This window comes from Pteropus medius, unplaced genomic scaffold (genome assembly GCF_902729225.1).
Source record: "Pteropus medius unplaced genomic scaffold, Ma_sr-lr_union100, whole genome shotgun sequence".
NCBI classification, from domain to species: Eukaryota; Metazoa; Chordata; class Mammalia; order Chiroptera; family Pteropodidae; genus Pteropus; species Pteropus medius.
In genome coordinates, this window is record NW_024355990.1 from 4,811,884 (window position 1) to 4,833,046 (window position 21,163).

The 21,163-nt window shown below is 50.2% G+C and overlaps 1 protein-coding gene across 8 annotated transcripts in view; it reads left to right on the forward strand.

Annotated features, from left to right (window-relative positions):
• The first annotated feature begins 98 nt into the window (after nt 1–98).
• The window catches only part of SLC25A19 (solute carrier family 25 member 19), a 28,676-nt gene continuing 7,611 nt past the window's right edge, over nt 99–21,163 (forward strand). For 4 of the 8 annotated variants that reach the window (XR_005652155.1, XM_039859714.1, XM_039859720.1 and 1 more), the window contains exons 1-3: nt 16,629–16,786; nt 20,044–20,213; nt 20,399–20,554. Coding sequence is in view for 7 of the 8 variants with exons in the window: in XM_039859714.1 (XP_039715648.1) it covers nt 20,082–20,213; nt 20,399–20,554 (288 nt within the window). In the remaining variant the exon portion in view is untranslated. Of the gene's footprint in view, nt 1,249–16,545; nt 16,787–16,813; nt 17,082–20,043; nt 20,214–20,398; nt 20,555–21,163 lie in introns of those variants that run through there. The other 4 variants (XM_039859717.1, XM_039859715.1, XM_039859719.1 and 1 more) reach the window with 4 other exon arrangements.

The window sequence follows — 21,163 nt, forward strand, 5'->3', positions numbered from 1 at the left end:
AAAAAAAGAAACAGGTATTAGGTCAGGGAGTCGGGACCCTTGGGGGGCATGCGGGTCTCGGCGGGGCCCCTGGAGGAGTGATACCCACACTTGGCTGTTCATCCCAATCCTGGAGGAGCTTGTCCACAATGCACATTCCCAGGTGCCACCCTCACGTACCCCGGGATTTGGGTGGAGGACACAACAGACGTGCTTGGTGTTCCAATAGAAATCATAGACCACACTTCGGAAACTCTGGTCTAGACACAGCTTTTGAGGACAACAAACGTGGCTGGCTTGGTCCTCGTGCCCTTGTGCCCCTCTCCCGCCTTCCCCGCTTAAGTAAAGGACCAGAGGACCCAATGGTCTGTGCCGAAGCAGCATCGATGTGCTGAGTGACTAACTCATCCTCACGTGCTCGGGAGGCTGCATTTAGTGTGAGACTAGGTCTGTTTATTTAACCACACACACCGCCAGCTGCAGGAGACCAAATGAGATCTGTTCAGACAGCGAACAGAAACGAAACCCAAGGAGTTTCCACTTGTGTTCTTGGTCTAGTCCTAAACGCCCCAGCGTACGACCTCAGCTGTGCCTGTCCGGCTCCGGAAGTTTTCGGTCCCTTCTCTGCAGTGACCATGTACGAGAAGGAGCTCCCAGCACTGTCCTGCTGGGGGCCGCTGGTCGCACGGTCCACCTAGGCCAGCTTCTCTGAAGCTGAGCAGTTTCCAAAATGAGCCATTTAAGTGAAAACTTAAGGCAGTGACTGTCAGTCTGTCTCATTGAGGCTTTTTTGTTCTGTTTGACTCATGGCCTCAGAATGGCGTCAAAATGAATTGGGAAAATTGCTACTTTTGTGAGGTCTTTGGTTACAGATTTCTTGGTGATTGTATCGCCCTCCAACCCTGGACACCTGATTCCTGGGAAGGCACCGGGGTGGCACAGTTTGTAGAGACGTCCGTGGGACAGCTCGGCCACATTTGGTGCCTGAAAGCTGCGGCTGGGCGAGCGGCCACCAAGCCCCTGACACTGCTTTGCAGCTGCAGCGGGGGTGCCTCGTGACCGCTGAGCGCTTCCTATCAGTGGCCTCGGAGTTCCTAACAGGCTCATCTTCAAATGTAATCGTGGAAGGGACAGTGGTGACGGCTCCTACCAAGTGTTCCAAGGCGATCGATCTCTGCAACACCAGGACAGCTCAGGTGGCATGTTGGGGAGAGCCGACAGGCATGAGTGGTCTGCCTTTCCTCGACCTGCCCCATTGCCCGGGTCACGGTAGGTGGTCTTCAAGTTGGAACGTTTTGCTTTACCAGGGTGCCAGGATAGGTAGGAAAAATGATAGTGGAATTGTGTTCGGGCACCTTGGAAATGTTGCTGACTCCTTAAACGCCGTTATTTATATGCAATGCGAATTCCCCCGATCTGAGTCCCGTGTACACTGAAGAACGAGGAGCTATCATCATACACACGGAGTGTGTGCATACCCGGGGCCATCTTAAACGTGGGCCCGAGGGTTACAGGCCCCTCACCCCAGCCAGTCTCGAGGCAAACGAGTCATGTGCTCCCTACCGAGGCGGCTGGCATCAAAGTCCTCAGTTACCGCTGTATCTTAGGTCAGTCGTCACGGTTAAGGAAGAAAGTGCCATTCAGTGTACCAGCGGCACTGATGCCCATGAATACCGTCGTAAATGCTAGACGCTAGTGGTATTGATTAACCCACTTGCTACTCAAAAGCACTCCAAGCTCTAAAACTGATGGAGTTAGTTTAAAAGCTGTTCTGTATCCCGTCCAAAAAGATATTACCGAGACAATCTTTAGAACTTGATTCTGGCCCAGCCAATGAGCATCATATGTCTCGGGTCTCCAAGGATGATCCTATTTTTTAATACAGGCAGACCTCGGATGTATTGTGGGTTCGGTGCCAGACCACACAGTAAAGAGAGTTGGAATCTTTGCTGGGGGAGGGTCTTGCTTTCAGTTTGTTTAAAAAAAAAAAATGCAGCATCTGTAAAGCACGATCAAGTAAGCACAATAAAATGAGATCTGCCTGTATTCCATCCGCTCGTCAGAACCGGGGTTTAGAAAGCAGCCGTTGCAGCTGTCCCCCGAGACCGAACACTTTAACAGGGCCTGCCTCGCTCCAGAATCACTGCGTCGTGAGGGTTGCCAGCCCGTGCAAGTGCCCGCCCTCCCATCTGAAGCGTAGAGTGAAGCGTAGACTGGCCCCTGCTCTCGCGCCCCCCCCTTCCCATCCTGTGCTAGGGAATCAAAGGGCATGGAACGCCCCCTTTTCTGGGTACCCTCTCCAGGCGGTGGGTCACCATGGTGAACTGCGTTCCTGGCGGGTGTGGTGTTCTCTTTTGGCTCTGAAACTGGAGGCCCCTCTCCCGGCCATGAGAGGCTGAGGGGACCCGTTTACGTCCCCCCGCCCCGACCTTGCCTGATGAGTGGCACGGTGGAGGATGAGTTTTAGGAATTGCCGACGTGCGGTGGTGCATGGAAGAAATCGGGATAGCCCGGGGGAGGCCGTCGAGGTCGTGCTAGCTTAGGGAATAAGGAGCGGTGACAGAGCCCTGCCAGTTCGCATCCCTCCGGCCAGCCACCCGGACTGCGTGCCAGCCTCCTGTGGCCTGCTGTGGCCGAGTCCCGGAATTTGAGCGATATGCGCCACTTCTGGGTTTGGCCGGCCCATGTGGTTCTCCGCCTTCTGCCCCTGCTGCTGGCCGGATGCAGGAGAACCAGCGACGCCTCTGCCAGCTCCCCTGCTACGCTCGGCTAGTGAGTTATTTCTCCTCACCACCCCGCAGACCTCAGGGCTCCTGGTCACAGCCCCCAACCCTGAGTATCCCTAGGCCACACTGGGGATAGTGACGAAGGGAGGAACTTGAGAGGCCCAGCTGAAGTGTTAAGTTTGTGGGGAGGAAGCGGAATTGCTCATTGTGACCTAAAATACGGGGAGCAGACGTGAGACCAACGACCCCCCAGCAGACCGGGCGGGCTCGTGGGGCCCGGCTCTGCTCGGAGGCCGCACTGCTCCGTGGGGCGTCCTGCCCCTTCTCTCACTATCCTGACCCTGGGGTCCTGGTTCAGTCACTGGGCAGTTGTCTGTCGAGCTCGTCAGGTGGCTCGGTCAGGCCTCGCTCAGAGAAGCCCTTCTAACCGTGAGGGGTCAGCAGTCACCGGCCTCCAGGGCTTTCTGTTCCTCCCACGCTGTTTTTCTGTCTAACGCTCCCCGTCCCTCACCGTGTCTCGCTGAGCGCGTGCACTCTGTCCACTGCCCCCGCCAGACCGTCAGCTCCTCGGGGCGGGGACCCGGCCACTGCGGCACCCTCGCACCGGGAGAGTGCCCGAAACATCCTGGCTGCCCCGATCATCATCCGACGTAAGACGCTGCTCCGAAGACGAGTGACGGATGGTGCCGGCGTGCCCGACCTTGCTGTCTGCAGGGAAGACGGCCAAATGATGACTCAGTGAGAGGAGTGGCGTGATTAAGGGGAGTTCGGGGGACATTCGCGACTCCCACCCGTCTCGCGGCTGGGGAAAGCCAGACGGTGGTGCATAAACAGAGAGCTGAACAGAGCAGGGCGGTCGCCCCGCGGAGAGGAAGGACTGTGCTCTGGGAAAGGACACCTTGGGGCAGGAGGCCCTGCAAGCTCCAGAAAGAGCTGAGTGGCGAGGGAGGGACACCAGGGCCCAAGGAGGGGCTGGCACAGGGAAGGGCACAGGCCAGAGGAAGCTGGGCCCACGTCAGTCACAGGAAGCAGCTGGAAGTGGGGTTTGGGGTTTGGGAGTTTTTTAAAGGATAACTTTATTGAGATACAATTCACTTGTCATACAAGTCACCCATTTAACGTATACCATTCAATGGTTTAGTGTTATTCACAGAATTATGCAATGTTGGAATATTTTCATCACCCCAGAAATAAACCGGCCACTTCCCGTTTTCTCCCAGCCCCTCCTAGGCCCTGGACACCGCCGATCTGCTTTCCGTCTCGATGGAGTGCCTATCCCGGACTCCATGTAAATGGAATCGTACAGTACGCGGCCTTTTGGGTCTGGCTTCTTTTGCTCAGCGTGATGTTTTCAGGGCCCAGCCGTGCGAAGGCGGGTGTCAGGACTTCACTCCCTGCCGGGGCTGAATAACACCCCGCGGTGTGGAGAGCTCGCGTGTTGTTCACCCGTTCGTCCCACGATGGACATCTGGGTCATCTCCACTCTGGCTGTTGTGAGCGATGCTGCTGTGAACATCCACGTGCCAGGTTTTACGAGGACAGGCCCTGGAGGATTCTGAGCACAGCAGACACACCTCTGTTTGGCTAGAACAGGGGGTGATGTAAGAGACCAGCGTAGTCGTTCTGGCGAGACAGGGGCAGCAGGAGGAGCAGAGAGATGCTGGTCGTATTTAGTAGGACAGGTGGCAAGACAGAGGAGGTAAAAGAGAAGGAGGGGTGACCTTTTAACCCTTGCTTGAGCAGTGGGGGACCTGGGGTTGCCATTGATTGAAATAGAATCCCCTGGAGTCAGGGAAGCAGGGAGGGGAGGGCAAAGGGCTACACAGGTCGGGTGTGAGATGCCTGTGGACAAACGTCTAGGAGCAGCAGAACGTGTCACCTGTAGCTCAGGAGATGAATCCGAGCAGGGAACCTGGGATCAGGAGTTGTGAGAATAGAGGTGGCCCCGAGGCCACGACCCTGGGTGAGACCTCACGCTCCCCACTGTCCATGGGGAAAGGGAACAGGATGCGGGGTGAGCCCTGAGCTAAGGCCAAGCCCTGAGGATGGGACAGGGGAAGAGGAAGGAGCAGCGAAGGAGACGCAGGAGGGGCCGGACAGGCGGGAGGCAAACCACGGCCACTCGCTGCCCGGGCAGCTAGCTGTGTGTCCAGGGATGCTGCTCTAAGGCCATGCTCCCTGTGGCCGTCCCTGGCCAGGCCCCTTGTCCCCTACCCTGTCTCTTCCCCTAGCTGATCCAGATTGGCCTCAAACTGCCCTGTCACGCCTTCCTCCACTGAGAAAACGTGCCCAGCTGCCAGGTCGTTGAGAGGACGAAGCGCAGACTCCCGCCCCTCGGGAGTGAGGTGACTGACATAGGAGAAAGAGCGGAAGGCTAGCATCGCGAGACCCAGGGCTTTATTCTGGGCTGTGCAACCTTGGGCGAGGCCCTTACCCTCTGCTCTCTTTGCTCATCTGTTGAAAAAAACAAGCCAATGTCACTAGGTTGGCCGGAGGAGCCAACATGATTACGTATGTAGGTGTTTTATGAATTATTAAGTGAAATGGGACCGGTACTCACCACGATCTTGGTATTCGAGGCCTTTGACCTTCTGAGCCTGGTCCAGTTCTCCAACTCTTTGGCCCCTTAAGTTCCTCCTGGCGTCCCAGCCTTAGCCTTTCTGACCCAAGGCCAAGGTTTCTCTTCCTCCCTGCTTGCCTGTTTATCCCTGACCTGACAGGACAGCTGACTCCGCACCGCAGCCTCTGAGAAACCTGATCTGCCCAACTCCCAGGAACTCCTGCTCCACCCCAGACCCCAAACCCCAAATGCCTGCCCCCTCCTCCATGTATGTGTCACTGGCCTGTTTGCCCCACTGAGGACCAGCTCCCTGAAGGCAGGACTGCTCCTTGACCTGTCCTGTGGCCCCGCCCCCACCCCCCACCTCCACTAAGCCCTGAGTCCTGCTTCAGCAGCTGCGTGGCCGTGGCCGGTGGCTGGCGGTCGATCTTACTGCTCAGCGGGTAGGATCCCAGACCAGATGGTCTTGGCTAGGTCTCCTGCTACGCTTTGAGAGTGACCAGGTAGGTAATCTGAAACAAATTACCTTCTAAACCTCAGGTCAAGAAACTTAGATTTATTAAAAAAAAAAAAAAAAAAAATACCACCTGCGTATGATGGATAGGCATGCCCAGGATATTGTGGGTTAATCGATGCTGGATCCCACACCTAGTAATTCGTTCTGAATCCAGCTCACTCCTAGCCAGCCCCGTGCCCGCCACGGCTCTTGTTATCATTGAGAACAAAGGACTTCATCTCTATTTTCACTCTTTTATGTTTAAAGCTTTGATCCATTTGAAGGCTACCGTGGCGATCAGTGTGAACTCGGAGCCATCTCTCTTTTTCCCAGACGGCTACCCACTCGTCCAGATTGAAAGCCCCGTCGTCAGGTCTCAGATCTGAGAGGGTGCATTTTGTACACTCAGTTTCCGTAAGGCGAGGTCCTGTTTCTGGGCTTTCTGTTCCGTCGCTCTGTCTGCGTCCTGGGCCTGTGCTGGGCACGCTGGGCCAGTCCCCGAGGCTTTACAGCCGGTTCTGCTGTCAGACCAGGCCCCCCCTCCCCCATCGCTCTCCTCTCGCGGGTCCTCCTGGCTCTTCTTGCTTGTTTATGCTTTCAGTGTAAACTTTAGAACCATCTTGTCTAGTTCTGGGAAAAAAGCCCCTGGGCGTTTTTATTTGGATCACATTAAATTTATAAACTGCCTTCGGAAGAGCTGCCGTCTTTGCGATGGTGAGCTTTCCTACCCAAGAACGTGCCCGTTGTCCAGTTTCCGGGCCTTTGGAAATGTTTCGAAGTGTTCCTCGTGGAGGTTTCGCCTATTTCTCGTAATGCTTATTTCCGGATATTTCATCTGGTTTGTCGATATTTTAAATCAGGTCATCTCTTCCATCATAGCGGAGGCTGGTTTGTATAAGGGAAGGTATTGATTTCTTTCGACAAATTGGGATCTCGCTTCCCTACTGACCTGTCCGACTGCTTGATGTGGTTTGGCGGTCGATCTCATTTTGGACACAAAACTGTGTCCAGATTTCATGTTTAAACCCCACGACTAGGCAAGCTCCAAGGTTCTTCCACTGCCTCTAGAGCTCTCTGTGCTGGAGCTGGGCAGACCCACTGTGATGAGCAAGTGACCGAAGCCGAGGGAGGGAGGTGCCGTCTTACACGAGACGCTTGATGACTCCTATAATGAAATCTGTTCGAAACTCTTATTTGGACAAAATTCAAAACATTTCGTTCTGAGTAACAGAAGTTCTTTCATAAACGCTTTCTGGCCATAAAGTTGCTCTTTCAGACACTTTTATAGCCTGAGAAAAGTAACCCGTGGAGAGAGGTTACTCTTCTCAAAACAAAATGTCACATCTGTCAGGACGGCTATTCCCAAAAGAAAGGCAAAAGCAACAAGGGTCGGAGAGGATGTGAAGAAATCGGAACGCTCGCACACTGTCGGTGGGAATTGAAATTGGTTCAGCCGCTATGGAAAACAGTATGGTTTTCCATACTGTTAAATTAAAAAATAGAACCTCCATATGATCCAATGATCCCACTTCTGGGTATTTATCCAAAATAATTAAAATCAGCATCCTGAAGAAGTATTAACATTCTTGTGTTTATTGCAGCATTATTCACAGTAGTCAAGATATGGCAACCTAAATGTCCATCAACAGATGAATGCATAAAGAAGATGTCTCACACACACACACACACACACACACACACACACACACACACACACGAATTAGGAATACTATTCAGCACTTAGAAAGAGAAGGAAATTTTGCAATATGGGATGACATGGACAAACCTTGAAGACATTATGCTCAGTGAAATAAGCCAGGCACAGAAGGACAAACACCGCACAATTCCACTTTTATGAGGTATCTAAAGTGACCCAGTTCATAGAATTGGAGAGTGGAACAATGCCTCACCAAGGACTGGAGAAGGAATGAGAAGTTATTAAATCAACAGGGATAGGCTTTCGGTTAAGCAAGATGTGTGCGTTCTAGCGGTCTGTGTTGTACTTTACAGTCCCCAGAATGTCTCGTGTGCATGAAAATTTAAGAGGGTGGATGTCAGATGACGTGCTAACATTCTTACCACAATACAGTATTAAAAAGTATTAGAAACATTGTTGGCTGTAATAGCTGGTTCTGGAACCTCATGGAAGAGGGAAAGTAGGAAATACACATATAAGGAGAAAAAATATTCTTTGCAAAGCTCCCCAAGAATTCTAATGCATCCTCCTCCCTTCACAGTACAGATGGGGGAATAGACGCCCACAGGCATTAATGGCGGTCTTGCCCACACCCCAAGAGCCTCACCTCTCCCTTGTGGGGTCATCCTGTTCTCAGCGCTGGTAAATGTTGTCTTCCTGCTCCCCATCTGCACCTAAGAATTGAAAATGAGGGGCAAATGCATATTTAAAACCCTTGCTTCCTTTCCTGGCTTGAAGAGCTGTTCTGAACCCAAGAAAAAGATGGCTGAACTTCCCCTGCTTTCACTCTTTACTCTTAGACTCCCAAGGCAGCCGGGTGTGGTGGGAAAAGCTCTGAAGTCTGTCTCAGTCAGCTTAGGCTGCTATAACAAAATACCACACACAGGGAGTCCAAGATCACAATGCTGGAGGATTCGGTTTTGCCTGGCTTGACATGGCTGTCTCTTCACCGTGTCCTCACAAGGCGGTAAGAGAGAGAACTCTGGTTATAAAAGCACTAACCCGTCACAGAGACCCCACCCCGGTGACCTCATCGAGACCTAATCACCTCCCAAAGGCCCCCCTCCTAACGCCATCACATTGGGGGTTGGGCCTTCAACATTTGGATTTGGGGGAACACACCCAAATGACAAAGTTCGTAATCTCAGCTCCGGACCCTACTGGCTGTGTAACCTTGGGCGAGTTACCCAATGCTCTCAGCTTGTTTCCTCATCAGCATGATGCGATGCAATGTCTGCCTCTTAGGGTTTAGGGAGAAGTGACCAATACACTTAAGATCTCAAGCACGATGCCGGATGTATGGTACCCGCTCAATACGTGTTTCTCTTCGTCCGTCCATCGGTGGCAGAGAGCTGGCTGGCTGTCATTTTCTCCGCCTCTTCCTCTATAGAAATAGAGTGCTCAATTTTTAGCTCATACCTGGCTACCCAAAATAAAGACCCCTTATCTCAGCCACTCTGGCATGTAGGTGTGGCCATGTGACTACGTTCTGGCCAGTAGGATATAAGCAAAAGGCTCCTGTGGCAGGTAACATCCCCAGAACCCCTTTCTCTTCCAGCCTGAATTCCAGCTGCTGGTTTGGGTCAGAGAGGACCGCACCCTAGGATGGCGGCGTAGTGAACTGGAAGGAGTCTGCGCCCCTGGGAAGTTTGTGGGGACAGCTGTCAAACAAGCCCTGGACAACTTCCCCTGGACTTCGATGAATGTAAGCCACTGTGGCAGAGCTGTCATGCTCGCAGTGGCTGAATCGAATCCCGCTGCCCCACTGCTGATGCCTATGTACCACGTGGCCGACCCCCACATTCCCTGACATCTCTTTTTCTCCAGAATTCAAGAGGCCTCAGAAGAGGTGCATCCCCCCACCAAAGAGGAACAAAGACACCCCCACAGTCTTTCTCTGTTCAGCTCTCCTAGATGTGTAATTCTCCTCCATACCCTTGTCTATAAATACCTTCAGGCAGACGAGAGAAATCATTTTGCTCCGAGCTAGAGTGGGGTACCGATTCTTCCATCCCTGCATGCCACAGCGTCCACTGAGCGTGGGCCTGTGCCAGGTGCTGGAGACAGAGATGAATCAGAGACCTACCAAACCCCATCCTTCAGGGAGCTCAAGACGTGTGGATGTGGAGGACACCGAGCAACGATCTGTCCCAGGACAGTGGCGGGGCAAGGTGCGGTGAGGGGGACCACAGACCTGGGTGGGTCAGGAAAGGCTTCAGGGAGATGCTGGGCAAGGAAGAGGACACTGTGTATGCAAAAGCGCATGGTATAAAATAAATAGAAAATCGTAAGTACCAATGAGAAGCGAAGACATTGGAACGCTCATCCATTGCTGGTGCGAATGTAAAGTTGCTATGGAAACCAGTTTGATGATACCTCAAAAAGCTAAACGTAGAATTACCATATAATCCAACAATTCCACTCCTAGGCATGTACCCCCGAAAAATGAAAATAAGAATTCAAAGAGACACTTACATGCTGCTGTTTGTTGCAGCATTATTCACAATAGCCAAAAGGTGGAAACGCCCCAAGTGCCCATCGGCAGAGGAATGCATAAATGAAATGTGGTCTATACACGCAAGTGGATATTATTCAGCCATGTAAAAGAAGGAAGTTCTGATACATGCTGGGATGTGGATGAAACTTGACAACATTATGCTAAGTGAAATAAACCAGAAACAAAAGGACGGATATTGTATGGTTCCACTTATGTGAAATCATTAAAATAGGTAAATCCATAGAGACAGGAAGTAGATTAGGGCAGCTGTCCCCGACCTTTCTGGCACCAGGACCGGTGGTCCTATGAGAATCTAATGCCTGATGATCCGAGGTGGAGCCGAGGAGGTGATGCTGGCTGCAGATACAGATGAAGCTTCGCATGCTGGCCCACCGCTCACCTCCTGCTGTGCAGCCCGATTCCTAACAGGCCATGGACCGGTACCAGTTTGCGGCCCAGGGATTGGGGTCTCCTGGAGAGGTTACCAGGGGCTAGGAAGAGGAGGGAATGGAGGATTTTTGCTTAATGGGCCAGTTTCTGTTTGGAGTAATGAAAAAGTTTCAGAAACAGAAAGTGGCGATGGTCGTACAATATTGTAAATGGAATTAATGCCTGTGAATCGTACACTTTAAAATGGTTGAAATGGCAAAGTATATTATGGTTGTTACACACACAGCACATGGGCACGTGTTATTACACACACAGCACGTGATGAATTCTGGAAGCAGCACACATGACCACAGGGCCGAGGTCCGGGCACGTTAGGGGAAGGGCTGCTGCTGCAGCCGGAGGGCCCGGGGTCCGGGAGTGCAGGAGTGTTCTCCCATAAGGTCAGTCCCATATGTGTTTCCATTGTGGGTCTGTCCGACCCTTTTATCTTCTTCCAGGCCAAGCACTGAATGACTTAGTTCTGCCCTCAGAAGGGCTGGATGCATAGCGCAGGGCACAGCATGGCAAAAGACATGCATGTTTGGGCGTTATCCGTGTTGTGGCATGTGCCAGTAAGGCCCTCCTTCTTGTCACCGAGCAGTAGTCCATCGTATGGATCTATTATTCTGCACTGTGCTCTCTCGATGGGCATCTAAGCTCTTTCCGGTTTGGGCTGCAATGAACATTCTTATTCAAATCTTTCTGTAAGCCTGTTTCCATTTCTCTGGGATAAACACTCAGAGGCGGGATTGTCGGGCCATAGATATACACCTGTTGAACTGCAGATGAAGCTGCCTGGCCTCTTCCCACGTTCATCCCATTTTACACTCCCGCTGGCACCGTGTGAGAGTTCCAGCTGCTCTATAGCTTTGCTGGCATTTGGTGTTATCGGTCTTTAATTTTAGCCACTCTGGTGGATGTGTGCTGGCATCTCATTGTGGTTTTAACTCGCACTTCCTTTTGATTAACAATGTTCGCTTGCTTATTGCTCCTCCATATCTTTCTTTGTGAAATGTCTGCTCAAACCTCTTGCCTAATTGTCTTACTGGATGGTTCATCTTTTTATTGTCAACATCCAGATCTGAGGTTCCCAGAAGTAGTCATCTTTGAGTCTGGTGGCACCAGAAATTGCGGGGGAAGAAGACACAGTCTGCTGTTGACATGGGGCATGCCAGCCCCTCCTTTGTGACAGAGCTGCACGTCCTCACTCTCCCTCAGCGCACCTGGTGGTGAGTGGAGACCGGCTTCCTCCGCACACAGCAGAAAACACCTTCTCGGGGAAGCTCAGAAGCGGGTGACGGGTGAGGTGTTGTCACCCCAAAGGCTGTTCTGGTCAGAGAGAACCCAGTACTGAAAACCAGAGCTCTGGAAGCCTGGAAACCCCTCCAGCAATCAGGGAGACTTTTCTCTTTGGGGTGACATCGACCCTCCCTGTCCCCTCTTGACATTCGGCTCTGCTGAGAAAAGCAACAAAAGACAGTTAAAATGCATGAGAAATCAGCTCTTGAAAGTTACTGGACGGTAAATCCTCTTTCCTTCTTTTTTTTTCTTGGTTAATTTATTGCTGTTTGAGTCATTTGCTGACTGAATCCGAAAGAACAGAAAAAAGGGAACTGGACCAGAAAGGCCCATGTCTTTGACCTGTCAGAACTTCCTCTAGAATCCTCTAGCGGTTGTTGGGTTTTCGTGATTTTCTCAAACTTAAACCCCTAAAGTTTGAAAAATAAGTAAACAAGAATGATGGATGGACGGCTGCTCTGTCTCTGCACCAGGAACCTCAGTTCCCAGCCCTTCTTTACTGCCCCCCACACCAGAGTCCCCCAGCCTACAAGATGCTCAAGAAGGAGCACGAGGTGGGCATGCTGGGGGCGCCTCCGACCTCGGTGCCCATGCTGCCCACCGTGACCAACGCCCGCAGTGAGGCCGCAGTGCCCGACCGCATCGTCTGTCCCTGTTCTGTGAACCCCTGCTGCTGGGCTTCGTGGCACTCGCCTACCCCGGGAAGGGACCAGAAGATGCTGGGCGACGTGACTGGGGTCCAGGGCTATGAGCCCACCGCCACGCGCCTGAGCATCTGGGCCCTGGTCTAGGGCCTCTTTCTGACCATCGCTTTCATCATTTGTCACTACACTGGCTCACTGATCGTTTTCTAAGAAATTTTAGACATCGTAAAAAGTGATGGAGGCCTCTGGGAGCTGCCCATAGCCTGAGGCTGTCACCCTTTTCACGGCTGTGTGTTATACACCTGTGTCTACCATCGAATTCAATAAAGCACTTGTATGTGAAAGAAAAAGAATTGTGGAAACTTACATGCATTAAAGTTACATTGATAGCAACTTTATTCATAATTGTTCAAATGTGAACGCAACCAAGATGCCCTTCAATAGTTGGACGGATAAACGATCTGTGTGATACATCCAGACAGTGGACCATTACTCAGCACTAAAAAGAAATGAGCTATGAAGACACGGAAAGACACGGAGGAAACTTAGATACCCGTTACTAAGTGAAAGAAAGTCAGCTCCAACAGGAAAGAAGTTCCGGTTTTCTCATTGCCGTATCCCCAGCATCTAAAACAGCGTCTGGCCACGCAGACAGAGGTCCTTCATGAGAAAGCAGAAACAAGGAAGGCCCAGGACGACCAGTTGCGATGTGTATCCCCAATTCACTGTCTCTCCAAATGTGGGCCACCAACCAAAATGCTCATTCTCAGGCCATGTGCCAGACCCACTTGATCAGGATGAATGTCCCTAGGGAGGGGCAATCTGCATTTTTAAATTAGCATCCTGCAGGATTCTTGTATCTGCCGAAGCTGAAACCCGTGTGATGCTTACTGAAAATGCAGATTTTTTTTAGACGTGTGGAGGTACAGAGGCGGCAAGGCTTAGACATCATGTAATTCAACCTTTTCGTCTTTATAGACAGAGAAACCGCAGCCCAGAGAAACGGCTCCTTGCCGAAGAGCCACAGGAAGTCACCTCCTGGGTCTCAGACCTCGTCCGGATGGCATGGCTGGACAGCCCACTCAGGCGGTAGAGTCTTTTGCCTCTGCTGAAAAAGATTATTGGCTTAGGCAACTGATAAATACCAACTCTATTTGGTCAAGGCCAGGGAGGTATTTACTCCCGCAGAGGAGGCGGGGGAAGTCCAAAGGAGCTTTTAATAAATCTGTTTAGGGTAAATGTTGATGAGGTCACAGAAGGATTCACTTCCCCAACCTGACGGGAACCGTTTTTTTCCTGTTTCTCTCTTCATACTATGATTTACTTAGAATATTTAACTTCAAATGAAATGACCACATTTCAGATATGCAGAAACTAGAGCCACAGTGTAAACCCAGGAAAATCGGCACCTGCCACTAATCTCCCCCCAGCATGGCCGCCAGTTTGCCATCTGACCTCGGGGAACCTTGGGCACAATCAACTAGTCCCTCTGGGCCCTGGCCCCTGACCATGAGTCCTCCCAGTTCTGATGACCTATGGTTCTCTGAGTCTAACGCACTCTACGATTAGCCTGCAGGCTGAAGTCCTGCTGGCTGATCCACTGAATGACCATTGGGAAGCCTATTCTAAAATGTGGGCTTGTTCTAGTCCAGAACCAAGTAGACCCAAAGACTTCTATAGCTGAAGAGATTGTCTGGAGAGAGGTTAGTGGTCATTCCACAGAACTAATGGGAAATAGATATACAACACAAAGGCCAAGCCTTCGCGGGGAGACGGAGAAAGTGAGTAAGAACAGAGGTAGCAGTGGAGGGCACAGCTGGGGACACTTTCGAGAAGGACAGGAAGTTAACTTTCTATACCGGGCTCTGCCCACCTTAACGTTTTTCACCTTTCCTGTGTGGACAATGCTGTCAACACTTAAGTTAAATGAAAATAAGTCAAAATTTTGTGTACACATGAACAACAAAGGTGCGAAAGGTAATTCAGTGGAAAAAGAATAGACTTTTTAATTGCTGGCGATTAAATACCAAATGCAAAAAAAAGAGAGAGAGAGAGAGAGAGAACTTCAATCCATATCTCATGTCATACACAAAAATTAACCCCAAATGGATCGGAGACCTAGATGTAAAACCTAAAACTGTAAAATTTCCATTAGAATACATAGGGGAGAAATCTTTACGGCCTTTGGCTAGGGAAGGAATTCTTAGGTATGATACCAAAAGCATGATCTATAAAAGGAAAAAAAAAATCAATAAATGGACCTAATTAAAATTAAGAATTTCTGCTCTTTGAAAGACACAAGAGTGAAAAGATAAGCTACATATATAATAAGGGGCTTATGTCAAGAAAATATAAAGAATTCTGAAAACAATAAGAAACAAAATAATTCAATTACCAATGGGCAAAAGATTTCCACAGATATTTCACTGAGCAGATATAAAGATACTAAGTGAACACATGAAAAGATACTCAACATACTCATTAGGGAAATGCACTTTGAAACCACAATGAGCTACCGCTACATACCTATTAAAATGGCTAAGTTTATAATGAATGACCTTACCAAGGATGTGGAGGAACCAGAACTGTCATACTGCTGGTGGGAAAGAAGTAAAATCGCTTTAGAAAACAGTTTGGCAGTATCTTAAAAAGTTAAGTATACACTGACCATCTGATCCAGATAGTGCACTCCTGGGTCTGTACCCATACAAAAACTTACACATGAATGTTTATAGCAGCTTTATTTGTATGCTTCCAAAACTGAAAGAGACCTAAATGTTCATCAGCGGGCGAACATATAAACAAATTGTTGTATATCCACACAATGGCATACTACTCAGCAGTAAAAAGGAATCAACTAATGATATACACAACACGAACAAATTTACATTTACAACTTCTAATCAATGCAGTGATCATCCATGGCTGCAAACATCACAGAATGAGACATGCAGGCATCATGGTTCTCCCCATGGATGATCACAACACCACATAGGTAAGTCTTGTAAAAAAAAATTAAACTTCATCTGATTACAGTTTTTAGATCTAATTATCAATATGCAGAAAAGATGGGAGGGCAGAGGAAGATATTAAAACAATGCCATGGGGACGCCACCAGCAAGATCCAGACTGGGGAAAACTCTACAAGACAAACCACCCAGTTTCTTTAAAAAAAAAGGGGGGGGGAGAAAAATGAAATTGCAAGCGAAAAAGAGAGAAAGAGGGAAACCATAGATTTAAAAAGACAAATATATTAACCATTTGCAATGTATGGTATGGATCTCAATTCAGACAAAGTTTTTTAAAAATGATATTTATACCCTAATCAGAAAAATATAAACATTAACTCGATATTCGATATTAGGAAATTATTGTTGGGGTTTTTTCTGAAGGAGGGTGATAGTATGTTTTAAAAGGAGGAATGCTTGTCTTTTAAAGATCCATTCTGAAATGTTTACTAGTTGGAATCCTAGGGTGTCTGGTATTTACTTCGAAATAATGCTGGAGGGCGGGGCGACGTAGATACAAGTGTAGAGGAAACAAGATTGACCTTGAGTTGGTTAATCGAAGGTTCGTGATGACTCTATGGCGGTTCATTAGGCTATCTTTACTTTTGTACATATATGAAATGTTTTTAAGTTGTGTGGTAACAAATGTTTTTAAACTGTGCGTCAAAATGATTGCACAGATGTGAAAAACGCAATTAAAAATCAGGAAGAAATACTGTCTTGCAAAATGCTGACGCTACTTGCGTTGAGTCATTTCCACATCTTCTGTAATGTGTCTATATATTTTTATAATGAGAAATTACACATAATAAACCCCAGTGGGTAATAAAATCTCTGTATTTTTGCCGTCCTCTTCCTGGTCTTAAAAACCCACCTATTCTTTTCCCCATGTCCTCTAGGTTTTTGCTAAACTTTCCTCCATCTTCCCCAAGTTTACGTTATCTGTTTTGAAGAAAGCGGGTCAAGTTCAGCCTTCCCTAATCTTGCAACCTCGCGCAGGCTGATCGGAGGCACTCGCCACCGAGCGCCGACCCCTCGAAAGGCGGAGCCGGGCTTAGGTGTCCCCTTCCCGCTGACGTAGGGTCGACATCCGCGCGAGCGCAGGGGGACTACATCTCCCAGGAGGCTCTGCGCCCCGCAGAGGGACGGCCTTGGTGGCGAAGGACTACATTACCCACACACACCTTGCGGGAGGCGTTGGCCGGTGGGCGCCTGGGCAACCATTGGTCCCGCGTCTGTCGGAAGCTGCGCAGCGATTAGCCCAGGAGCCAGTCAGTTACTGCCCAGCGCGGTTGACTTTTGCTGTTAGACTGCGAGAGGCGGGAGGGAGAGAAGGGCAAGGACTGCTGGGCAGCGCCCTCCAGCACTGGTGAGTGACCTCCACCTCTGCCCTCCTGGCCGTCCTCCCGGGGACTTGCACCCTCGCTCCCCGGAGGGAGCGCACACGCGCAGGTATTCACGCGGGGGCGGGGACCGTACGCACATGTGTCACGCCTGACCTGAGAAGCATCTTCAGGGACGCAGGAGGCAAACCCCGCACGCAGCCGAGGCACCTGTACACACGGGTGCCTACCTCGCGGGCGCCTCCTCAGACTCGGGGAGAAAAAAAACCACGCCCCGAAGCACACCTGGACACCTGCGTCCACACGCGGGGACATCTGCGGAGACCCGTAGCTGAACACGTGGGCATGTGAACTCACGAGCTCACGGCGGGCACCTGCACACCCGAACACCAGGGGCTTCCTCAGTAAGAGCAGGGGTGGCGAAGGCAAACTCTCACACACACCCCACCCACCCCACCACTCACGCCAGAGGCCACGCATCTTCTGGGTGCTGTTTACATATATATTTTTATTTTATTTTGTTTTGTTTCTTTAGATAAATATCAAGGCTCATCGGTACGAGGAGGAAATTTTGAACAGCAGAAAAAGTAGGGCCTCGATTGGACTTTGTTTAGCAAGCTCTTTTACTTTTTACTTTTTTTATAAACTTGTCGCATAAGGCTCCTTGCCTAACCCTGGCAGCAATCTCCGCTGGGCAGGGCAGACATTATGCCCGTTTGCCAGAAGAGAAAAATGAGCCCAGGTTAAATAAACCTGCCCAAGATTCATGGGAGAGGCAGATCTGAACTTAGGCTTCTTGATCTGAGGTCTAAGGTTGTGTCTAGCAATGCAGAGCTGCTTATAGAAATGCCTCCTTCCCTTGCGACAGCAAGGAACTGGCTCGGTGTGACCCGGGCAGTCCCTGGGCAACGTGCAGAGAGGCTTTGCCTCTCAGTCATCTGCCCCCGTGTTTAAATTGCTCCTCACAGGTGCCTGGGGAGACGCGGCTTGAGTCAATGTCACAGGGAAGTTGATAAGAAAGGCTAGGTCTCCTCCTTTGAGGGAATCAGAGAAGGTACCAAGGAATTGGCATGTTCCTGGCAGGGGTCAGGGTTTCATGCCGTTAGACTTTTAATACAGTGTGATTTTAGAAGGCTTGGCTGGCAGAGTCCCATGGAAATGTGTTGGTTTTCAGGGTGGATTGGAGCGCTACTTTGGTACTTTCAGAAAAGTGAGGACTTGGGGCCGAGGGAGTGGCAGGGGCAGAGTTCCAGGGTGGGTGAGTTGAGAAAAAGAGTCGATGCTGTGGGGGAGATTGTCACTGTGTGGGCAGGACCTGGGTCGATTCTGAGGTCTCTTCTAAAATCATTTTATATTTAATTTTAGTCGGGGTTTTGGGGGAGCCACAACAAATCCAAATGATATAGAATGGTACAAAGAAAAAGGGAGAAATCTCCCTTCCCTCTTGCCAACCCTACCCCCACAGGTAACTTCCCAACTTGTTGGTGTGTGTGCATCGTCACACGCTTTTCCCCTATGCATTACACAGCTATGCAGAGCATATGTAGGTCTTGCTGAGTTTTTTCCTCCCCGGCAAATATGGGGTTATACTAGACATTCTGTTCTGAAACCTGCTTTTTTTCATGTTTCAATCTATCACGGACATCTTTTTAAATGTGTATGTAGCTCTGTATCATTCTTTTTAATGGCTGAATAGTATTCCATTGCATGGGTGTGACTTAGTGTATTTATCCATCCCAACCTTGATAAGCATTTGAGTCATATCCAATTTTACAAACAGTGATGCCATGCATGACATTTTACACATCTATACTAGTATTTCTCTAGAACAATGGTTCTCAACCAGGGGCAGTTTTGCGCCCTAGAGGGCATTTGTAAATATCTGGAGACATTTTTGATTGTCACATGGGAGTGTGATGGTTCTCACGTCCATGGGCAGAGAACCAGGGTGCTGCTAAATATCCTGCAATGCACAAGACAGCTGCCAGCTACAAAGAATTATCCATTCTAGAATGTCCATAGTGCTGAGGTTAAGAAACTCTGCTATAGCTAAAAATGGAATTAGATATTTCTAAAATAAATTTATATTTTTAAAAAAACCATAGTACTCAAATGGTGACACAGCTACCCCATGGAATGTTATTTAGCCATTTCAAATGATGTTTGCGTAGGTCTTGTAGCAACATGGAATCATGCTTATGACATTTTGTGTTTTAAAAGCCATGTACACACACAAAATGAAAAGCCAGACAGGAATATGTAAAGTGAAAAGTGTTAAGATGGTGAGATTTCCCCCCGCCCACATTCTCTTTCTGCAAGGTCACATTACTTCTAGAATCTAAAAGTTACTTTAATCATTTGTTCATTAGTTGCTTTTAGAGCTTTGGGGTGTGCCAGGCCCTGTGCCAGTCTCTGGAGATCCAGCTGTAAGGAGGCTGAGTCTCTGCCCTTATGGAGCCCACCTCCTGCGGGCGGAGGGGACAGAACACACAGTAGCAAGTGCTATGAATGCTGGCAAGGACAGAAGTGCAACTCCGGGAGGGGGTGCTTTATAGCCGAGGCCTGGAGGGTGAGAGGAGCTAGCCGAGAAGAGCAGGTGGGGGCGGGGGCTGCGTTTCCGACATGGGGAACAGCAAGTGCCGAGGTGAGGCGGGTAGACAGGAACTCGAGCAGCCTTTCTGGGAACTGCTCAGAAGCACGGATCCCATCCCGGCTGAAGAGACTGAAGAGTGGTCCAGAGTGGGGTTGAGGGGGTCAGCGGGGATCAGCGGGGATCAGCTGGGCCCGGGAGCATCACTTCATAGCATAGCAGGCCCCGCTGCTGTGCGTGCGCCTCAGGTGTGTGCAGAGGATGGGAAGGGAAGTGCAAACGGGCTGGGAGTGTGTGTAGGGGGTGCGGGGGGGGGACCTGGGCTCTTCCTTTGGATCGTGCGGGCTTGTTAGGGGATCGTTCCTGGAGACCGCATGTCTGACGGCCCCCCTCGGCACGCAGCTGGAGCTGCTCTGCTCTCACGCTAAGGCAGCCAGAGATCACGCCAGTTGATCTCTGGAAGTGAATGATTTCCGACCAAGTTCATTCATGAGATCAACAAATATTGTAAACACTTACTTACTATGCTGAACAAGGATGAACAGATGAGACCAAGGCCATGTTTTCATAGGCTTGAATTCTATTGGGTGAGAGAGACAAGAAACAGATGGATGGAATAAATGTCTAGTATATAACTGCTGTAAAGAAGAATAAAGCAGCCTACGGAGATGAAACGGGACGTGGGCGCTGTTTTAGATGCTGCTCCAAGCAGGTGATGTGTGAGCAGAGACCCTAAGAACTTGCTCTGGTGTTTACTGCATGTCTCTTGCATTTAGCTTGAAACGGATGGACGTCGTATGGGCCAGAGGCAGGGATGGTCGGCTATGACCCCAGAGCAGATGGCAGGAATATCTCCAGTTTCGAGGTGGCAGTGGCTGGGTCTGTATCTGGACTTGTCACCCGAGCGCTGATCAGTCCCTTGGATGTCATCAAGATCCGTTTCCAGGTACCCTTACCCCACTTTTTTTCCGTGTAATAGGCCGGAAGACAAGTTCGCTCTTGCCAAAGCAGTTCCTAAGAGTTTGAAACTTTGTCAAGGAGACGCCTTCGCTGGCTTCGTTACCTTTTCTGAAACTTCTTCTCACCCACCCCTGCCCGCATCGTCCTGACCTTTGCAATTTTGATTCCTAGCTTCAGATTGAACGCCTGTCTCGCAGTGACCCCAATGCAAAGTACCATGGGATCCTACAGGCCGGGAGACAGATTCTACAGGAGGAAGGCCCAACGGCGTTCTGGAAGGGACACATCCCAGCCCAGCTTCTCTCCATAGGCTATGGAGCTGTCCAGGTAGGTGGCAAGGGACCCGCCAGGCCCCTGGGGTTGAGTTGCTCAGTGGGGGAGCACAGGGACACTGCCTGGGGTGGGGCAGCAGCAGGCGGTCATCACACTTCTCAGTTGTCTTAACTGGGAACCTGCCTGACGAATTGAAGACAGAGTCAGACTGAGCTGCGCCATAGGCATCTCCCCCCGCAGACCCCCCACCCAGGGTCTTAGCACCAACTGCGTATTTGGTCTCACACCGAGAAGACTGTCCTGGTACCGCACTCCCAGTGGGGCTTGACATATGGCGATACGATGCTTGCTTTTCACTTTTCAAAGTAGCGTTTTCACATCCTTGCTTCCTTCGAACTTGCCAACAGCATTGTGAAGAAGCTAGAGCAAGCGTTATGGGGATCAGAGAGGTTAAGCAAGCTGCCCGAAGCCACACAGCCTGCCAGGGGCGGGGCTGGCACTGGAAACCAGCTATTGACTCTTGCCCACGCATTCTCGAGCTGAACACCGGCTCATTTCACGGTGCATAACACGCGGTGGTGCCGTAGTGGTACCGGTGGCAGCCAGCCCTCGCACAGCACGACTCATGGGCCGGTCCTGTTTTAAGCACTCTACACCTGCTAC